General features: G+C 34.4%; 1 protein-coding gene across 3 annotated transcripts in view; it reads left to right on the top strand.

Moving 5' to 3' along the window:
• Positions 1-23,210, top strand: part of LOC114336016 (glycerol-3-phosphate acyltransferase 1, mitochondrial) — a 208,963-nt gene that overhangs the window by 157,909 nt on the left and 27,844 nt on the right. For all 3 annotated transcript variants that reach the window (XM_050644505.1, XM_050644504.1, XM_050644503.1), the window contains exons 4-6: positions 10,129-10,457; positions 14,085-14,318; positions 17,494-17,720. In XM_050644505.1, the coding sequence (XP_050500462.1) occupies positions 10,129-10,457; positions 14,085-14,318; positions 17,494-17,720 (790 nt within the window). The remainder of the gene's footprint in view (positions 1-10,128; positions 10,458-14,084; positions 14,319-17,493; positions 17,721-23,210) is intronic.

Here is a 23,210-nt window from a genome sequence, read left to right as displayed (position 1 = left end):
CGCGTGAAACTATACTAAAACGTCAATCCTTCACGTTCCATCATAGTAGTCCAGGAACTTAAGCTTTTCACCTCGCAATTTTTACAGAATGAATAGATTTGCTTGAAAATTTGAGAAGAAGTAGTGGATAGTCCAAGGATCAAAATCTATATGATGCTGAAAGGCGCTTTTACCATGGGGGTGGTTGCCACCCATCTCGGGGTGGAAATTTTTTATTATATTTTTGCCGCAAAACTTGATAAAAACGTTCATTCTAAGCAAAAAATGTTCTATACATTTTTTTGATAAAATTAATAGTTTTAGATTTATTCGCTATCGAAAGTCTTAGTTTTATATCGAAAAAATCAATATTTTACCAATTGTACCCATTTACGATTCACTCAATTTTTGCCGTAGAAAAATTTTTTTCAAACAAATCTCTTGGGAATTAAATAACCTACAATTTCATCTTGAAACATTTTTTCGTATCTCTGATGCTAATCTTTCTATTTTGAAGAAAATGGCATTTTTTACCAAACTACAAAAATTCGTTATTCGCTTTTAACTCTAGTTTTTTAAAAACTAATCATTTTAAGCCACTCGAACTTCTAGAATCTATTAATAATACATAAATAAAGAAGAATGAATAAGGCCAATGACTAAACACACCGCTAACTTACATTATTATGCTTCCAATTGGATTTCTCCTTTTTTTTTTCAGAAAAATATATTGATTTTTTAACCTTAACTTTTTTATTTTTTATCTTAGAAAGTTTGGTAAAAAATAATTTTGTAGGTTTTTACAAGATCTATAAGGATATTATTATTAAATCTTTTACAAATCCTCAGTCTCAAAAAGAGGTGACTTTAAAAGGGTCGGTAAAGATGGTTTTTGCATATTATTATCAGTTTTAGTTGTCAATAGTTCACTGAATTTTTGCCGTAGAAAAAATGTTTGCTAACCCATTTCTTGGGAATTAAATAAGCTACAATATTATATTTAAATATTTTTTCGTATCTCTGATGCTAATCTTTCTATTCTGAAGAAAAGGGCATTTTTTACCAAACTACAAAAATTCGTTATTCGCTTTTAACTCCATTTTTTTAAAAACCAATCATTCTAGGTCGGTCAAACTTCTAGAACCTATTAATAATACATAAATAAAGAAGACCAAATAAGGTCAATGACTAATTTTAATTAGGGTGGTGATTAGGGCGGTTGCTTCCGATCACTTTTTCGCTGAAAAAAATAGGGACTGACATTCTTTTCATTATAAGTCACTTAATTTTTGAGGTTTTTTTTATTTCTGGAGATAGATATTTTTAAATTGTAATACATATGTACGTATATCCATACATATAGCCCTACCATAAAAAGACAACAGAAAAAATAAATCTTTCATTATGAGTCTCCCTCTCCGCGTATAGAGTTTCCGTCGAGTGATTTACAGTGAGCTATTTTGATAAAACCTCAAAAATGCAATTTAAGTAATAAAAAATCATAGCACGGATAATCCGCAGCCCGGATAATCCGCACACGGATAATCGGGGTTCTACTGTACTTTAAATTAGTTTCAACAAGTTATCCTCGAAAAATGCATAGTTTTCCCGTCTTTTGACTTTGAAACTACAATATTTAGCATTTGACGAAGAAGAGCTAACATATAATAAAGTATAGCTCGATTACCATTGGTCTTAAAGAAAATTTAAAAAAACGGTTTTGTTAATTTTTTCAAAAGTACATTTTTGTTAAGTAAATTTGTTTTGATAAAATGAAAACTTTTGTAGTTATTAGCAGAAAACTTATTAAAAACATTGATTTTTTCGATATAAAACTAACACTTTCGATAGCGAATAAATCGAAAACTATTAATTTTATTTAAAAAAATGTATAGAACATTTTTTGCTTAGAATGAATGATTTTACCAACTTTTGTGGTCAAAATATAATAAAAAATGTTCACCCTCCCCCCCTCCCCAGATAGGGTGGGAACCACCCCTCATGGCAAAAGCGCCTTTCGGCATGATATAGATTTTGATCCTTGGACTATCATCTACTTATTCTCAAATTTTCAGGCAAATCGATCCATTCTGTAAAAATTGTGAGGTTTTGTCCTGTTTTAAGCTTCATTACTTGGACTATAGGAATTATTGTATGATCGACCATATTTCAATGCGCCCACTGTGTTGAGACGATGACCGGCACTCTACACGCCGTTAGCTCCCGGCTCAAAAAGTCCATAATGGAATATGTACGTAAGTGTAGATAATAAATTACTCAAATATTTTATTCTTTCTCGAGTAAGGGATTAGATAATTCCAGAGAACCAATGGAAGACAATAGCAAACGCGGCAAAGATTCACGAAGAGTTATAAAAGCCAAAGATCATGGTGACGATTAGAAGTCCATTACCATGATCGCATTATGGAATTCCATGGAATGTCGCGTGGCACTCTTCGCCAGTTCAGTCGACAAAGAGAAATAGAAAATAATTAATAGTGAAAAGAAGAGAGCACATTTGGTAGTGCGGCAGATTCGTGCAAATATTATAAGAATTGTGCATTTAATGATAGAAGCATATAATTTTGACCACATATACTACACATATAAAGGTTCAAAATTATATATTATATACAGGGTGAAATAATTGAAATAAAAACAACATATTTTTACATAAAAAACCAGGAAAAACACAACTTCTGGTAAACCGATTCTTCCGGTTCAAGACCTCAATTTTACACATAAAAAAAGAACATATATACCAAATTTGGTTAAAATCGGACCTGTCTTTCAAAAGTTATCGTGCTATTAGTCACATATGTATAGTCGCCATTTTGAATGCGCGCCATTTTTGTAAAAGGCAAAATCTGAGATCGCCTCCCATCTAAATTTGAACTTTTATATGTGTAGTATATGTGGTCCAAATTATATGCTTCTATCATCAAATGCACAATTGTTTCACATATCGGCTGCACTATGTATGGCACCCTACGTTACTCTGAAATTAATAAATATTTCCTCATCAGCGCTACAACCCTGGGTTGGTCTTGGCTAGAGATTTAAAATTTCCGGAAAAATTGGCTACAGGAAAAAACCTGTTTTTTCCGAAAAAAAAACAGGAAAAAAGGAAAATTACGGAAAAATTGAAATATGTTACAATATACAAAACAAATTCCTGCATCCCGTATTAAAATCGATAAATTTGTAGAATTGGATAGATCTATATTATGAGAAGTGCCTTTTGTCTTTAATTATAAAAGACACAATATTAAATATTCTCCAACAAGTTGACCAGACTAGTTCTCTTATCGAAAGCTTGCTAAAATATATTGAAGAACGCTACGAATTTTGTTCTAAGTAGATTCACTTTGCCGCCAATCTTCTTGGTGCTCGCTTTAAAGGAGAACAATTGAATGAAGACCAACTGATGGAAGCTATAGACTTACATTTCTGAAATTGCTCATTCACTAAATCTAGATGTAGCGAAGGTGGTGGCAATCTGGCCCAATTTAGAACAAAAACTGGATTCTTTTGGTCTAAATTCTTTATGGGATATTGCGAATAATACTCATCCCGTTATATAGTGCCAAGGTTTGTGTGCATCGCAGCCACTTATGCCAATTGTCCACGTCCGAGTGGTCTTTTGCCTGTAGGAATCTCCTCCCATACCAGTCTTACAAGTCTCTCGTTATGAAGTCTGTGCACGTAAATATTTACGTGCATAAATATTTACGTTTTGATAAACTCGGTCGGACCATTTCGATGGAACGTGTCCACTCGAGTATCGAGGATATACCACCAGTGTTGGCGGTACAAATTAGTAAGTTGGCTAATTCATACAATGATAAAAATTCCAACACAACTTCGTTAGACCTTTCCATAATAAAGTTACCACGGCATGACCGTATCAGTCCCTTACCGAGTCGGAAGTCAGAAGGGTTGGAGAGGTATGTACCTAGTCTGTATCAGCGTCTAACTTCCTTTGAACTATCCTTATTCATTTACCGACAAACGATGGGTGATTCTGCGCCGATCCGAGCCGGCCATAAATAGAGGGTTCGGTCCTAGCCAAGGATTGCAAATCACAAATTTTAAGGGAAATAACGCCATTTCACGTAGCGTTGATTCCAGTCTTTAGTTTCTATCTTTTTCTATTACATATTTTATATTTCTCATGGCGCGCCACGCCACGTTCCATATGATCCCAGCTTTATATCATTTTTTTTTAAACAGTAGTTTACAGAAAACTATAATCGAGTTGTGTTTAGTAGTTTAGTAATAAAAGATGCCGCCGATTCGTCTAGTATCAATTTTAGCTATGTTCTTGGGCGACTCATTCGAACACCGGCGCTTAAATATATCCTGTTATTTTTAGTTTTCTAATACTTCGTAATGAAGTGGAGTGTGGTTAATGATTGCAAACATCAGGTAACACAAATTTTTGTAAACGATGATCCTTGTAGTATTCAAAAATCTGGTTTATTTCTTACGATCTGTATCTTTTATGAATTAGTTTATAAAATTAATCAAAAATTTATTCTAATAATAGTTACAATTTAAAAATAAAAATAATAAACCCGACAATAAGAGCGGAAAAAATTTAGAAGGCTAAAAAACAAGTATCGCAACAAGAAACACAATAAAACTATAACTAAAGGAAATAATAAAAAAAATGAATTTGTGTCTACTTTTTACGCACGTAAGAAGTTATACTTCTATTATTATGATTTCAACGAAATTAATATACTTCACAGGTTATTTGTATTTTATTTAAATATTAAACTAACTTTCTTTACCTACCACTTAAAAAAAAAAATTATTAAAACGATACCAAAAATATAAAAAAAAATATGAATCGTCCGGGATTTGAACCCGGGACCTCTTGATCTCCGGTCACACGCTCTACCACTGAGCTATATCCCTTTTGCTTTGGCAGGTTACAAGATTTCTCATACATACTGACAAATTTAATAGACCAAGAAGTGGTATACAAAAATATTTAAATATACTTACTATTACAGTAAAACCTCCGTTAACCGAAATAATTGGGGGGAGGCCGTTTCGGATATCAAGAATTTCGGTTAAAAATAACATGGTTTTTTGTATTCTTCTTGCATCACATTACATAGTATTGGAGAGATATAGCTGCAAAATATCGTTGTCAAAGGAAAACACAGAAGAAAATATAATATTTCTTAAAAAAAAAACTCTATTAAACAATGACATGTTCGTTTTCCTTAACTTTATTGCTTTTTTTAAATTTACTTTTTATTGACGAAATTATTGAAACTGTCAGCCATTTCGGTTAAAGGATGTTTCGGATAAAAAGGTTTCGGTTAACGGAGGTTTTACTTTATTATAAAATATCTTACTCCCGAAGAAGACAAATCCAAAGACACAAAAATTATAATAATAATACATTTACTAAGAACACTAATATATCCTTTTATATGATATAATATGATTTATTTGCGCTGACAGCGCTGATACATACATATCTTGAAAGATTAGCAACGAAATACATACTGTCTGTGTGCGCATGCGCCCGGCATTAAAAAATTTCACTCTCGATCGTAAAGAAGTATAACTTCAAAAATATAATGAATTCTGCTATGAACTTAAGGGTTCTCTCTCTTTCTCTCCCTCTCTCGATTAGAGCTTCATGATACGATACAATATCGATACTAATATCGATAAGAGGGACAGTAAAACCTCTTCCATGTCGGCACTTTGATACTTGATCTCAAGAAGTAATACCGGCAGTACGCAATTGGTAATTCACCAGTGGTAGTGGTGGATGCGGGTTTTCCCTGTTAAAACCCATACGTTTCTATGCGACTAGCAATGCGAGAGTGGGGCAAAAGCAACTGGGAACATTGCGCGGTCGCCATGCGCCACTAAAGATTTTACTTCCAATTTTTCGGGGAGTGGTTCTACGGTCCCTCATTATACTGTGTCTGAGCTGTGTAGGCACTTTATGCCCACTTTGGCATGCTTGGCAAATGGACATTATTCTAAAAATATTACGAATATTGCTTATAACTTATATGTATATTCTTATAAAGATTGAATATTGCTGAATGCTTCTTTGAAAGTCGACAAATACTTACTAATTTTGTATTGTTTAAAAACTACTTTTGAAAATATAGGGAAATCTCCGGAGATTCGGAATAAATCGCAATTCAGTATTTGTTAAAAATTATTTTTGAATCATCATCACTTACTTCTTACTTCCATAATATTGCCACAAATGCCACATGATATAAACAGTGTAATCATAACAGACATTTACTCACTCTCAAGAATTTCAAGTTCATGCACTCAAGTGTATAATATTATAACAGCTGATGCTTGGGTTGCAGATCACTTATACTTTTCTGTAATAAATAATTATGATCTAAATACCTATTCCACAAAATATAATCAAACAACTGTGACGTTTTTCTCGATATCGATATTTTCAATAATATCGAGGCAAGCGTATCGACATTAATATTGCTAAGATATGTATTGTATGGGTAGCGGATAGGAACTCCTTTGGATAGTCCTACCAGGGAAAATGAATCAATCCCTGCCCTCCGTACATTCCAGGGGTTTCCTGACCCGGGAAACTAGTACCTGTTTAGGGTCCCTTGTCCAGGGTTACGGATGAAGTCCACAACGGCAGCCATGGCGGAGAAGAACACCTTCGGTACGGTATGGATGGCGGACGTGGCAACCCCTTGATTTTAGGGTTTGTATGGAATGAAAACAGAGCAGCGTCTGACTCAGAATGAGCGGCTGACAACAGCGTCTGACCCAGAATGGGCGGCTGAATGAAAACTCGCCAACCCGCCTGACAAGCGTGGCGTTTTAATGTCAAAAAACCCTCTTCAAAGAAAAACATGTCGAATCACAAAACAAACGGAATATTACCCCAGGTGGGTAGAGATAACAACTCACAGTCCCACACCGACAAACCGGTCCGCCTCAAGGATTCTGGGGGAGGCAAACATTCGAATAAACTAAACGTAGGTACATATAACATCAGATCCATGAATGAAGACACTAAACTCCACGAATTAGAAGAAGAACTAACTCATATACAATGGGATGTCATCGGTCTGTCAGAGATAAGAAGAAAAGGAGAACAAAAAATACTATTAAACTCGGGAAACATGCTGTACTACAAAGGTAATGAAGATAACACCAACAACGGAGTTGGTTTTATAATAAACAAGAGAATCGTTAGATACATACAATCCACCAAGGGTATATCAGACAGAGTAGCCTACATTATGCTTAAATTAAAAAGAACATCGTTGAAAATTATACAGGTATACGCACCAACAAGCACATATAAAGATGAAGATATTGAAAACTTCTACGAAGAAATAACACTCGCTGTGGAAGAAAAGAAAACTAAATTGACGCTAATAATTGGAGACTTCAATGCCAAATTAGGGGTAAGAATAGACGAAGACGAACACAGAATAGGACAATATGGATACGGCGAAAGAAATAATAGAGGACATACATTAATTAACTACTTGGAGGAAAGACAACTTTTTGCTATGAACTCGTTTTTTAACAAAAAACCGCAAAGAAAATGGACATGGATAAGTCCCAACGGCAATACTAAAAACGAAATAGATTACATCCTTACAACAGAAAAAGCCATCATCAAAGATGTTACAGTGCTGAATCGTTTCTCAACCGGTAGTGATCATAGACTTGTCTGAGCCAAACTCAGCATTAATAGCCAATTGGAAACAAAAAAGAAAATGGAAAATAGATCGAAACTAGATATGGGAAAACTTAAGAAAGCAAAAGAGGAATATAAACAAAAAATAAGGGAAAGTATACCGGCCACTAGAGATTTGGAAAACAAAAATATCGATGAAATAAATCAGCTATTAACCGATACATTAGCAAAGGCGGGAAAAGAGGTAGCACAAACAAGAATAAAAAAGGAAAACTATATATCCCAGGAAACAAAAAACCTCATGAGCAAAAGAAAAACATTAATAGAACAAGATAAGAGAAACACAGTAGATTACAAAAAAGTAAACAAAGCTATCAGAAGGAACATCAAGGAAAGTCAAAGGAGAGTACAGGAAGAAAAAATAGAAAAAACCATTGAACAAAATAAAAATATGAAGTGCTTAAAACCACAGCTTGGAAGCATACAGATTAATAGTATAAAGAACAAAGAAGGCATAGAGACCAATAATATAGAAGAAATTATACAAATATCACAAGAATATTATAAAAACCTCTACAATACAAAACAGAAACCAACACAAGAAATCCTTAAGCAACTTACAAATAAAAATAAAAAATGCCAATTCCGACTTACAACCAGAAATCAGTAAGAATGAGATAAAAAGAGCACTCAAGGAGATGAAGAATAATAAATCGCCAGGAAAAGACGGGATAACTGTAGAAATGCTAAAAAATGGTGGGAAAACAACTAGAGAAGTTTTGTACACACTTATGAATAAAATATTAATGACAAAACAAATACCCAACACTTGGAACGAAGCAGTAACATTATTACTATTTAAGAAAGGAGATAAAAAGGATCTAAAGAATTACAGACCCATAACTTTACTAAATGTGATGTACAAACTATTAACCAAGATTTTAACAAACAGATTAACAACTAAATTAGATGGATACCAGGCAAGAGAACAAGCCGGATTTAGAAAAAGCTTCAGTACAAGTGACCACCTTTTAACGATGAAGATATTAATCGAAAAAGCTAACGAATATCATATCCCGCTATACATGGCATTTATTGACTTCGAAAAAGCATTTGATAGTGTGGAACACTGGGCAGTAAAGAATTCCCTACAAAACAGCAGAATAGACTACAGATATACCGACTTAATTACAAATATATATGATAAGGCAACAACAACTATCAAGCTAATGAAACAAACGGAGCCTATTAAAATAAACCGAGGAGTAAGACAAGGAGATACCATCTCGCCCAAGCTATTCAACCAAGCGCTAGAAGATGTGTTCAAACAACTGCACTGGGATGGTTTGGGTATCAACATAAACGGGCAATATCTGAATCACTTACGATATGCTGATGATATTGTATTAATAGCAGAAAGAAGTGAAGAATTACAAAGAATGATGGAAGAACTGGATAGAGAATCGACAAAGATAGGACTGAAGATGAATTACAGTAAAACAAAAACCATGACCAATCAACAAGAAGAACTAGTAATTACAGTGGCACAAACAAGAATAGAACAAGTAAAAGAGTATATATATCTAGGACAAATCACTAGATTAAATAAAGAAAATCAGACCGAAGAAATAAAGAGAAGAATAAGGTTGGCCTGGGCATCATTCGGAAAACTGTCTTATATTCTAAAGAACAGAAAATACCCGCAATACCTAAAAACAAAAGTCTTCAATCAATGTATACTCCCTGTTTTAATATATGGCTCTCAGACATGGACGTTTACAAAAGAGAATATGGAAAAAATAGCAAAGACAGAAAGAGCCATGGAAAGACAAATGCTGAACATTAAATTATCAGACAGGAAAAGAAACGAATGGATCCGTAACAAAACAAAAGTGGAAGACGTCTCTACCCAAATAGCAAAGCTTAAATGGAAGTTCGCCGGACACACCCTACGGCAGAAGGATGAAAGATGGACTAAGATGGTAATACATTGGAGACCATGGAACCACAAACGAAAAAGGGGAAGGCCACAGATGCGATGGTCAGATGACCTGAAGAAACACACTGGGTCAAAATGGATGCAAATTGCCCAAGATAGAGAGGCATGGAAGAAGGAAGAGGAGGCCTATATCCAAGGATAGATGTTTAGTGCTGATTAGATAGATGTATTGTATCGGTATCGTATTGGTTTTCGATACGATATCAATACAATATCGATATTTTTATCGAATATCTAGTGCATGCGCCCGGCATTATAAAATTTCACTCTCGATCGTAAAGAAGTATAAATTCAAAAATATAATGAATTCTGCTATGAACTTATGGGGATCTCTCTCTCTCTCTCTCTCTCTCTCTCTCTCTCTGCTATGATTTTATTGTGTGCCTCTGCTTTTTTCTTTCTTACTTTAACTATACGGTAACTCAAATTCTTACATAACCATACTGACTTGTCCTCTTTGTTTTAGGAATCATTAGTAAACAAAACAACCGAAATCTTAGCTTTAAGAAACATCTTGGACTACCAGTTACCAATCAGCAGCGGGTTTATCCGAAAAACTTTTTCTCACTTGTATCAAGTGTCCCAAATCAAGACATATAAATATCCTCAGGTGGCAGATCTAGTATTAGAAGATGCCCGACTTAAAGAAGCCATCGACAAGGCAACTATTCAGCAGTTCCACGATGCCAGCAACAGCGATGAAGAGTTTTACCAAAAGCTGTTGAAAAACAACCAGCAGCGCGCGAAGAAGTTGCTGGTTGATATGAGATCGACACTATCAGACTTTTTACTTAAGTAAGTATACATATATCTAAATATAATAATAACCTCTTCAGCACCAAGAAAAAAGATTTTATTATTTTAATAATTTTTTATATTTTCTCTCCTCATTTGTGAAAACAATGAATGAAAATCTTAAAAAACTATAAAAAAATTATTTGACACACATAATATGACAGGTCCAGCATAATGGACATCAGGACTTAGATTTCATATAATGTAAGTGAAACTGAAACTGAATGAAACTGAAAAAACATTCTGGTTCAGGAGAAATACACATATACATTTTGCATTCTGTACAAAAGAATCTCGTCTTCTTAGTGCATTCAAGAGGTTTAGGCAACTCAATAAGAATTTTTAATGCTGACAGAGCATATTGGCAAATGGTCATTACTGGTTTTTCTTACATCTATAGGAGGTAACTGGAAAACTGTAGATCTTTTTACAGGAATTATGGGCCCTTCATCTTCAGATGTCTCCGGTTTTCTTAAAATAGACGCACTAGCTTGTCTCCCACTTGGCAGGCTTACCACCTAGAGCTAGTGACCTTTCAACATACAGCTTAAATTCCTGTAAATCCATTTCCTTTGATCATTATCGTTATCTTCACTGACGAAAAAATCGTTATCTGTCAAAGTAGCCTCCAATGCACTTTCCATCAATATCCTTTTACTATCTGTAACTAAACTTAAAAATGTAAGTATGGTAACATATTTGGCTAACTAAGTTCCAATGTCCAAAATGCTGGACAAAAAGTTTAGAGGACCGCTAACGTGTCCAGTTGTAATTATTTTCAAATATATATTTACCACAAATACGTCCAATCATCAAGTAACATACATCAAAAACAATCAATACTTTAAAGTACAGAAAAACACTACAACTTACTGTTTTTTTGTGGAGCCACCATCATAACTTAAAAGTTTCACCGTATGTAACAACAAATTACCGAGGTAGGCGCTGTTGTCGAATTTTTCAAATGAGTAAATTTGACTGATAAATAGGAAGTCCAATATGCTGCAATATAGGACGCAGCGATGCCCAACCCAAATAGTCACCGTGTAATAAATTAGTAAACATTGTCCAGCTGGCTGGACCTATGGAGTAGCGATTTTATATTGGATTATTAGCTTCGTAATGGCTTTGCAACAGTAGAAGCTCTCCAAAGTTTCACAACTCTTGCTCAAAATTGTCGAGACCAACAAAAAGATCTTCTCGTCGCAATTATAGACTATGAGAAAGCTTTCCACAAAGTTAAACATAACATTCTCATGGAATGTCTAAAACGAAAAGGACTCGACAAACATGATATCAACATATGTAGTGAGAAATCTCTATTGGAACCATCCGGCTGTTGTAGCATTAGATGGAAATAGCACGGATGCGCAACAGATAAGTAGAGGAGTGAGACAGGGCTGTGTACTGTCTCCATTACTATTTAATATATACTCGAAGAGTTATTTACACAAGCACTTGAAAACAGCACAGAAAGGATAAACATAAATCGTGAAAATATAAATAGCATTCGTTATGCCGACGATACAGTCATTATCGCTGAAAGTAAGAAAGACCTGCAGACGCTACTAAACACATAGACCTGGATCCCGCGTACCAAAAAAAAGTTGATTAATAGCAAGCTGAAAATTTGTTAATAGCTTAACGGTGTCTAATGTATGGGAACACTGGAACAGGGGAAGAACAGACTGGTGTTTATCACCAACTGGGCATTTTAATGAGTGGAACACGAAGAACATGTCAAATGACAGAAATCATGTTGGTTGGTTAGTAATAGCAGTCTGATTTTTGCGTGAGAGTTTAATGAAACGGTAATAAATCAGTTGGATGTTCTTTCAGACAAAATACATGGGACGTTTTCGTAATCTGACGTTCCAAATTTTTAAACTGTTCCACAATTAAAACTTCCCCTGTTCCAGTGTTCCCGTGCATCAAAGTTTGTCCGACCAGACACCGTTAAGCTATTAACAAATTTTTAGCTTGCTATTAATCAACTTTTTTTTGTACGCGGGATCCAGACCTAACAATTTGTGATACTGGGGAGCAGTTTGGTTTAACAATAAACAAAATGAAAACAAAGACTATGGTGATCAGTAAGAGGGATAAAAGTGGTAACAAGGATCCAGATAAAAAATGAAGATATCCAACAAGTGGACAAAATGATTACTGCATTCGGTATGGACTAAAAATAAACAATAAAAAAACTAAATTTATGATTGTTTCAAAAACACAACATGGAAATGAAAGGTTAATGATAGAGCAAACCCAAATAGAAAAAGTAAAAACATACAAATATCTGGAAACCTGGGTTGATGACAAAAATGACCAAAGCAAAGAAATTAAAGTCTGAATTGAAACTGCAAGGCAAGCATTTATAAAAATGAACACACTGCTTACAAACAAAGACCTTCAGTTGCCTCTCAGATTGAGGTGCTCTAAGGTGCTACATATTTTCTATACTACTATACGGAATGGAAGCTTGGACATTGAAGAGATAGCACATAAGAGAAATAGAAGCGTTCGAAATGTGGTGTTACAGAAGAGTATTGAAAATTCACTAGGTTCAAAGGATTACCAATGTTGAAGTGCTACGACGTTTCAATAAGGAGTTAGAAATTATGAACAGTATAGAAACAAGAAAACTGGAATATTTGGGTCACATTACCAGAGGAGAAAAATATGAGTTGCTGAGAATTATTATGCAAGGAAGGATCCAAGGAAGAAGACGCATCTCCTGGCTGAGGAACCGTAGAGAATGGTTTAACTGTAGTTCATTACAACTGTTCAGAGTAGCAGCCAACAAAGTGACCATAGCCATTATGATATCCAACCTCTGGTAGGAGATGGAACTTTAAGAAGAAAAGAAGGACAAAATGAAATACTTAGATTACTGAATATCGAAATCAGAAATTCAAAAAGATAGCAGTCTTTTTGAAGATGAGGAAATTTCTGAGTAACCAATGACTCAATCTGCAAATCCGATACCGGATGGTAAATTGTTATATCCACTATATTTTTCTTTATAAGAATATCATGTGAATAATGAGTATATACTTTGATCATAATGGGGATCAAATGGGAATGGGAGTGAGACAATGGGAATTAGTTGCACTGGACCGACAAACAAGGAAGGCAATAGTAAACGCGGCAAAGACTCATGAAGAGTTGTACTGCCATTGATGATGATGATTACTTTGATCATAAGGCAATACATAAAGGCACATGGATTTTACCAGATGGCCAAACAAGGAATCAAATTGACCATATTTTGATTGAAGCTAAACATGCGAATAAAATAACAGATAATAATAAGCTATCGATGAGCTAATCTAGATTCTGATCATATATTGTTGATAGCAAAAGTAAGAGAAAGTATGCCGAAACCGAGAGGTAAATTTGAAAGTCAAACCATTAGTCAACCAAAGATGGTTGAGGAGCAAATTATTGTTTTTAAATTTTAAGAAGTATAATTGATGTGAATTGGTTATCTTGTATGGATTGTGAGTAACTTTGAATTTTATTTCTACGACCCATTATTTAATTTTCTACTTAACACACATTCACAACAGTCTTGCCTATTAAAATATTTTTCGCTACAGAATCTTAATGTACATTTTTGATTTCCAGGTTTACATCATGGGTTTGTTACAAACTACTTCCTTGCTTCTTAACATCAGTTGTGGTTCACCCGGGCCAAGTTGAAATGTTGAAGAAAGCTGGAAAATCAAGTCTTCCGCTTATTTTCTTACCTTTACATAGGTCACATTTGGACTATATTTTGATATCGTTTATTTTGTTAAACAATAACATACGATCACCGTTAGTGGCAGCCGGAGATAATTTGAGGATACCGTTTTTTGGGTAAGTCGAACTTTACTTTATTTTGGATATTATTTTTGTGATGGTCAAGTCGTAGATTTAAATGACGAATTCGTTGAGAGAATGATTAAATCACTAAAAAATAAAAAAGCATGTGGTCCAGAAGGAATTCCAGCGGAACTTATAAACAATGGAGCTGCAAAATTGATCAAACTAATAACCATAATTTTCAACAACTACACAAATGGAGAAAACATACCAGAAAATTGGAAAACAGGATGGATAACCCCAATACACAAAAAGGGTAACAAGGAAGACTGCAAGAACTATCGCTGTATTACTGTAACCAGCACCTTTAGCAGATTATATGGGAAAACTCTAAAAACTCTAATAGAAAATGAATATGCACCTTTAGAGATCGAACAACAAGCAGGATTCCGAGCAGGAATATCCTATATCGACCACATCTTCACGATCAACCAACTCGACGAAAAAAAAAGTAGCCAGAGACAGAGAAATACATCTACTATTCGTCGATCTAACTAAGGCATATGATACCGTACCACTTCGTAAATTATGGCAAGTCCTGGAAAAATCCCCTATTAATAACAATTTAATAAAAGCAGTGCAACAATTCTATAACAACATCCAAGCAAACATAAAAATCAACAGCAGATTATCCAATAGCTTCATGGTGAATAAGGGACTACGACAGGGATGCAGCTTATCGCCAACACTGTTTAAAATCTATATAAATGAGGTCTTGAATAAGTGGCGGAAATCGTGTTCTGGAATGGGGATACAGCTAAACGACGACTCAACACTATACACACTGTATTTTACTGACGATCAGGTGGTGATTGCCCAGGATAAAGATGATCTAATATTTATGACAAACCGGCTGTTTCCAGAATACAAAAAATGGGGCCTATACGTTAATATAAAGAAAACCAAATATATGTGTATAGGAGGACAGAAAAGTGAGTTACAACTAGAGGATGATATGGTTATCGAGCCAAGCTCTGATTATGTATACCTTGGAACGAGAATCCAACAAAGTGGAAGGACAGAATTCGAAATAGAGGAAAGAATTATGAAAGGAAAGAAGGTAATAGGAGCTTTAAACTCACTACTTTGGTCAAAAACCATATCAAAAGAAAAGAAAACACAGCTTTATAATAGCATATTTAAAAGCGTGGTACTGTATGGATGTGAAACCTGGCAACTGAATAAGCGAACAGAATAGAAGTTGCTCGCACTGGAAATGAACTTCTGGCGAAGATCGGCCTGCATCTCCAGACTCTCACATATAATGAATGAACGGGTACGAGATATTATGAATAGAAAAACAAACATAATTGAAGAAGTCCAACAAAAACAACTTTGTTGGTATGGCCATGTACAAAGAATGGAGGAACATCGACTCCCAAAGCTAATAATGGAATGGCAACCCCCGGAAAGAAGGAAAAGGGGTAGACCGAAAACAACATGGATAAGTGGAATCCAGAAAACCATGTCTGAGAGAGATCTCCGACTAGGAGATTGGACAGATCGACGCGGCTGGAGAATAGGAACCGGAAGGCGCAGGACGCTATAAACCTGTCTTATATACACTCCTGGCCAAAAAAACCTGGACACCTTAAAAATAGGTCATTTTTGATGTCACGTATCTTCTAAACCTGTGGTCCGATTTTAGTGATTTTTTTAATATGTTATAGCCTTATTCTTTAACAATATTGCTGTGATAATATTGTTGCTAGACAGGTAAATTGTCATTGTATACCGGGTGTATCAATCAAACTGTGTTTTTTTCTCAAAGTTCGCCACACCCTGTAGAATATTCTAGCATTTATAAAATACTAAAATTAAAACCCAGCTATAGCCTCATGTTTTCTTAACATTCTGTTTTTTGATTCATTCTCTTATGTTGGATAGTAAAAAAGTTAGGTACTTTAACAACTAGCCATGTTTTTCATCAATACAGGGAGATTTTAAATAAGTATAACAAACTTTAAGGGGTAATTTGAATGAAAAAATAATGACAGTTTGCTTTATAAACGTATGCTCGCAAATGCTTCATTTCCAAGATACGGGATGTTGAATTGTTTGTTACAAATTGATGATTTCTTTATTGCTCTAAAACCGGTTGAGGTATGCAAATGAAATTTGGTAGATTTTAAGAGAAAGTTATTGCGCATTTTTGACGTACAATTAAAAATTGTATATTCACCATTGGCGTGCATACCGGTCATACTACCCGGTCTTGTTACTCGTATGCACGCCAATGGTTAATATAAAATTTTTAATTGTACGTCAAAAATGCGCAATAACTTTCTCTTAAAACCTACCAAATTTCATTTGTATACCTCAACCGGTTTTAGAGCAATACATAAACCGTCAGTTTGTAAGAAAAATTTCAACACCCTGTATCTCAGAAACAAAGCATTTGCGAACATACGTTTATAAAGCAAACTGTCATTATTTTTTCATGCAAATTACCCCTTAAAGTTTGTTATACTTATTCAAAATCTCCCTGTAATGATGGAAATATGTCTAGTTGTTAAAGTACCTAACTTTTTTATTATCCAATATAAGAGAATGAATCAAACAACAGAATGTTAAGAAAACATGAGCCTATAGTTGGGTTTTAATTTTAGTATTTTATAATTGCTAGAATATTCTACAGGGTATGGCGAACTTTGAGAAAAAAACACAGTTTGATTGATACACCCGGTATACAATGACAATTTACCGGTCTAGCAACAATATTATCACAGCGATATTGTTAAAGAATAAGGCTATAATATATTAAAAAAATCACTAAAATCGGACAACAGGTTTAGAAGATACGTGACATCAAAAATGACCTATTTTAAAGGTGTCCAGGTTTTTTTGGCCAGGAGTGTATATTTTTGTGATAATATTATCAATAATAATAACTAGCCAGCCCATAGCTTAAACTACCATTTTGACGTGGACACCACAAGGGAAAAGAAAAAGAGAAAGGCCGAGAAGAAACTGGAGGGAGGGAATTGAAAAAGAACTAAAGGAAAGAGAAATGTCTTCAGGTATTAAACAAAGAAGAATCGCGGTAAGGAGTCGGAAGACGTTGGAGAACGCTGTAAACTGATAGTAGTAGTAGTAGTGTCGTCAGTTATTCATGACTTACGGTTTTTGGAAACTGTTTTTAGTGATTTTTTTATTTATATGGTTTTAGATCTCTGTTGCGAGGATTAGGAGCATTCTTTATCAAACGCCGTGTAGATCCAGTGATGGGACGCAAAGATCATATTTACAAAGCTGTACTACACACCTACATGAATACGTGTTTAAGAGCAGGACATAATATTGAATTTTTCCTTGAAGGTGGTCGCACCAGAACAGGAAAGCCATGTATGCCAAAATATGGAATATTGAGTGTTATTGTAGAGACTTTCATGGATGGTAATTATCTATTTTTTATTTTATTGAACGCAAGGTTTATCTACACGAACTTAAAGGTCTTAAGAGGGAGGTCTTAAGAGGGGGTATGGTTTGAAAATTTCAGATTGATCAGAGCAAAATTACCGGAAATACAGCATGTTCAATATCCCTACCTTCGACTCACTTTGCAGCAGCTGTACGCCAGCGTGCTTGAGAGTAGTGAAAAACGTTCAACAGCTGTTTCTTTTCTCTTTTGTAAATTACTCCGCGATTCAAAAACATATTTTTTATGCATCACTTTACTATTTGACAGACAAAAAGAAATTGAAAATAAAAGTTTTTCTCAAAACTGCTCTTTTCAAAGGCAGTAGATATTGTAACTCAAAAACTACGTGACCATAGACCAAATGTCCACATGAAATTTTGCATAGATTTTCTTTAGACGTTTCGTTAGGTAACTTTGTCGAGATATTTTTTGTTTTATGCTTATTTTTTGTTTAACAATAATAAATACACACATCAAAATAATCTAGGGGACAAAAACAAAATGCGAGATTACAGAAGTATTTTAAATAATTTATTTCAAATATTTAAAAAATAAATTATAAACAAGTGTCCCGAATATAAAATAAACATTTCTTCTTAGAATTATCGCAATAGCTCTTAAAAAAATTAAGACAAAACTCCGTAAGTCCAAAAATGCTGACATAAAAAAATAAAAAAAATTAATTTGTTACCCCTCAACTCCCAACAAAGTAGTCTGTAGGTTAAGTTAATACAGTGTATGACCTCCACGGTTGTTGATTATTGTCCTACATCTGTTAGGGTAACCCACGATCAGATGGTCAGTGTCTTTCTGTGGTATTCTGCTCCACTCCATTGAAAGGCCCTCAAACAGTTGCTGTTTTGTATTGAACGCAATATTTTGTTGTAAAATTCATCTGCAAAATATGTCCCATACATGCTCAATTGAGTTTAAATCTGGCGATTGTGTAGGCCATGATAAAACCTAAATTTCATAATCTTCGAGGAATGTTTGCAAGACTTTGGCAGTATTTGGACGCTCATTGTCTTGCATTAATTGAAATTGGGAACTAGCTTCTTATGCAAAGGGTACAACAATAGGTTAGAGAATAATATCGCGGTAGTCTGTTGCATTTAGAAACCGTTCCAGATAAATGAGACTGCTTCTTCCACCAAGAGAGATTCCACAATGTGTCTTTATACTGCTGTTTTGCTGTCTGTGAACCTCCTGCACGGCGACCAATCGTTCAGCATTGCCAGATCGTCTCCAAATTCTTGTCCGTCTCATATCTGGTGCAAATCCAAATGGAGACTCATCTGTGAACAAAGTAGAGGATCACTTACGTCTAACCCAATTTGCGTTTTCTTGTGCCCACTGAAGTCGATGAGCGCGATTTCCTTTGGATAACACACGCACTCTCACAGGTCTACGTGCATCTAAACCTACTTCACGCAGTTTATTTCTAATAGTTTGGCAACTTAAAAACAGCTGATGGGTGTCTTGCAGCTCATTTGTAATTGTGATGCAGTTATAGTAAGATCTTCCAAATCCTGCAACCTAAGAAAACTCTCTTCAATCTGGTTGGTTATCCTTGTATGGCCTGTATGACGTTCAGCAACGTCATCAGTTTCATCAAAACCTTAACCACAATCAATTAGTGACATTACTGTTCTTGTAGAGAGCCTCAGATACGTCTCTTTGACTTCTGCCTGGTCTAAGCATCTCGATAGCACGCCACTCTCTTGCCTGCACACCTGTCTCTTCGTTATTGGTAATTGCAAAACTAAATAAAAATCGAAAATAGATATAGCATTACGCTATAATTACTATTTCTGCTAATTTTATTGTTTCTTAATTTTTAATTATTTTTTCTCAAAATCGAAACGACTTAGTCATTCAAAATTCACATGTAAATAAAAACGGAATGTATCCATCTGTTTTTTATTTGTGCGGTTTAACAAACTCGACCCTCATAAATTAAGTACTATATCAGACAATTGTGTCAACAACTCACTAATGCAGTCAAGGGTGTTTTCTTAAAACTGCCAAAGTATACGCCAGACCTAAATGATTTATTGTCATCTGGTCAGGGGGAAGAAACATCAACAAATTATCGTTGTGGTTTTCTTTTAGTCACGACACAACTGGGGAACGATATACACACCCATCGTTCGGCCCTTTTCCGAAACCAAACGCAATACCTTTTGTTATGTTACCAAAATAAATAAATATTTTACTGTTCGTTGTTAACTTATTTTTTATCATCTCAAATAATTGTTTCCGTCAACATACACTAACGGAACGTAGACATCGAAAATCAAGTACGTACCAATAAAGAAATAGTACTTCTTATCTTATAGACAAAAACGCATTCTGAAGTTTTGTTTTATTTTTTTATAGCCATTCTTGTCAGCATTACCATCCAAGTTGGTACAATAATCGAAAAAACAACAAAAAATATTAAAATCATAAATTTATTTTTTATATTTGCATTGATTTAAAATTTAAACGCTGTTAATATGGGTGTCCCCTAGATTATTTTGATGTGTGTATGTTGATTTTCATCATTTTTTACAAAAAATTTCGTTATTTTGACTTCGAGTGATACCAAAAACTTGTTAAAACTGAAAAACTCGACAGCTTTACCTCGAGAAAATCATAAGCTGATAAAATATTTTTAAATTTTTTGTTTCACATGATTCAATGATAAGTTCTGATGTCTACCTCAAAATCCTTTTTTTGTGTGTCACCGTTGGCTTATTTTTCAATATTTTGGCTTAAAATTTTTTCTTTGAATTGTACTGAATATGTTTATTTAATTTAAAAATACAATAATTTTACCATAGTTAAAAAAAATCATAAAAACCATACTCTCCCTTAATTTAATCTATTATGACCGGTGTATATTTAAACCATAGTCACAGTATAAAGAGGGACAGTAGAACCACTCTCCGAAAAATTGGAAGTAAAATCTGTAGTCGCGCATGGCGACCGCGCAATGTTGGCAGTCGCTTTTGCCCCACTCTCGCATTGCTATTCGCATAGAAACGTACGGATTTTAACAGGGAAAACCCGCATCCACCACTGGTGAACTAACAATTGCGTACTGCCGGTATTACTTCTTGAGATCAAAGCGCAGACAGAGGAGTGATTTTTACTGTGGAACCTCTATACAGGGTGTTTCATTAATAATTGTCCATATAGTAACTGGAGAAACCTTAGCACAAAATACGAACATTTAACCTAAAACACTTAACCCATTAGCGCCGAGATTAATAAATTATTGATTTTGTATTATTTTTTGCAATATTAATAATGAACGGTGTTTAAATAATAAAAAACTTCATAAAATATTTTTTCTGAGATATTCCATTTCTGAGATATTAAGTGTTGCCTTAAAGCAACGCTAGCCGCTTACACTACCTAATTTTTGTTGAAAATAATAAACCAAAAAATTAAAGCATTAGGGATACAGTAAAGTAGGCAATAAAACAAAAATAGATATTTATTCATAAAAAAATGTAATTCGATGTGATTAATTATAAAAATTTACACTATCGAGAGTGAAACGGTATAAAACAAGAAGTACATAGTCCAATATCACATTTTAAACACATTGTTCTAACTATAGATTTACATGTTTTAGACGCACATCTTCTCTTTTTCCCATCTGGAATGTACTTTATCAAATGATTGATGGTATGGTGTCCAAAAGAATGTCATCCGATACTCGGCTGTCGACAGATGCTGTCAAGGAAGCCGACGGTCTTCCACTTCCTTTACTAAGTACACTATACTTCTATCTAATTGCGATACCTTTTCTCTGCCAGTTTTATTATACAATATCCAACTATTTTGTAATGCAACATCGAGCATCCACGTAAAAATTGGCCATTACCCTTTTTTGCCACGAATACTGATCCGGTAGCAACTTACATTCTGATCCATTTGGTCAGTTCCTCCCATAAATGTATTATACTTGGCGATCAATTTGGGTCTAGAAACAAGTACGTTTCGTTTGAGTTTCTGAGAAAATCTTTTTACTTGACCTACTTTTTGAGTGCCGCAGGATGATCCATCCACCGGACATATAATTGTCCATCATTTGGTTCAATAGCTGTTTCAAAATAACCTCGATCTTTTTTCAGAAACTCATTTTTAGGAGTTAACGGACATCCTCTGGGAACTCGGTTTTCGCGAATGGTTCATATTAATTCTCGTCAGTGTCTACATTATTTGTATCTGGAGGTTCTACAAAAATATCGCCACCTAGTTCATCATTATAAATTATATCAAGGGCTTGAGCAAGCGAAAATCCTCGTCTAGAACAAAAATGATAAAATTTAAAGTATAGGTAGTACAAGCGCCTAGCGTTGTTTTAAGGCAACGGCTGGGTTACAACAGGCACTGGCAAGTAGTTATTGATCAATTCATATAAATTATTTAAAATATGTTTTGTTAGAAGTATAATCAACACAAATTTAACATATATAAATAATAAGATTCATTTATATCGAAATTATGGTACTTACTCAAATCGAAAGTCCATTATTTTTACGTTCTAATATTATGCTCAACTTCAAATGCACCAAACTTACAAAAAGTTCTTAACACCGCAAATAGATAGGCATAACCGAGTGTGAGCGATTATGGTTGATGGAATTTGCAAGGTCACACCTCTTTTATGACTGTCTTATGACTTCAAGCTCCTCCCAAATACAGGCATGTCTGCCGTCGCTTTAAAGCAACGCACGGCGTTAATGGGTTAAATAAAATGTGGTTCCTTACTGAGTTACAGGGTGTTTTATCTAAAAATTTAAAAACTATTTTTGCTCAGAATTTTAAAACTATTCGACGTATCCTTTTCATACTTGGCAGGAAGTATAGGTACTGTATAAACTACTAAATTATGTTAAAAAAACGTTTCAGGCTGTTACCAGAGGCGTACGATGGGGGAAAGTGAATGGTTGACCCTTTCCAAATTCTACGCCACTGGCGGAATTACTATTTTAGTTTAATTTTTAGATTCTCCAATATTTTCTATGAAAATAATATCCTCTTCATTCGTAACGATAAAGTCATTACTTTTCGAGATCTTTGAAGTTAAAAATGAAACGACACGGTTATTTTGATTACTGTAGTGTGTCGCTTCATTTTTAATTTCAAATATCTCGAAAACTAATCATTTTATCGTTACGAATGAAGAGTATATTATTTACGTAAAAAGTATTGGGAAATCAAAAAATTACACTAAAATAGCAGTTTCGTCAGTGGCGTAGAATTTGGGAAGGGTCAACCAGCCACTATCTCCTGTCGTACGCCTCTGGTAGTAGCTAGAAACGTTTATTTATCTTAATTTAGTAGGGTGTACAGTACCTACACTTTCTGCCAAGTATGATAAGGATACGCCAAATAGTTTTAAAGTACTGGCTACAAATAATTTTTAAATTTTAATCATATGAATCATATCATAAATTAATCAAAAT

The sequence above is a fragment of the Diabrotica virgifera genome, chromosome 2, assembly GCF_917563875.1.
Source record: "Diabrotica virgifera virgifera chromosome 2, PGI_DIABVI_V3a".
Taxonomy (NCBI): Eukaryota; Metazoa; Arthropoda; class Insecta; order Coleoptera; family Chrysomelidae; genus Diabrotica; species Diabrotica virgifera.
This window is presented reverse-complemented; position numbering and strand designations above follow the sequence as displayed.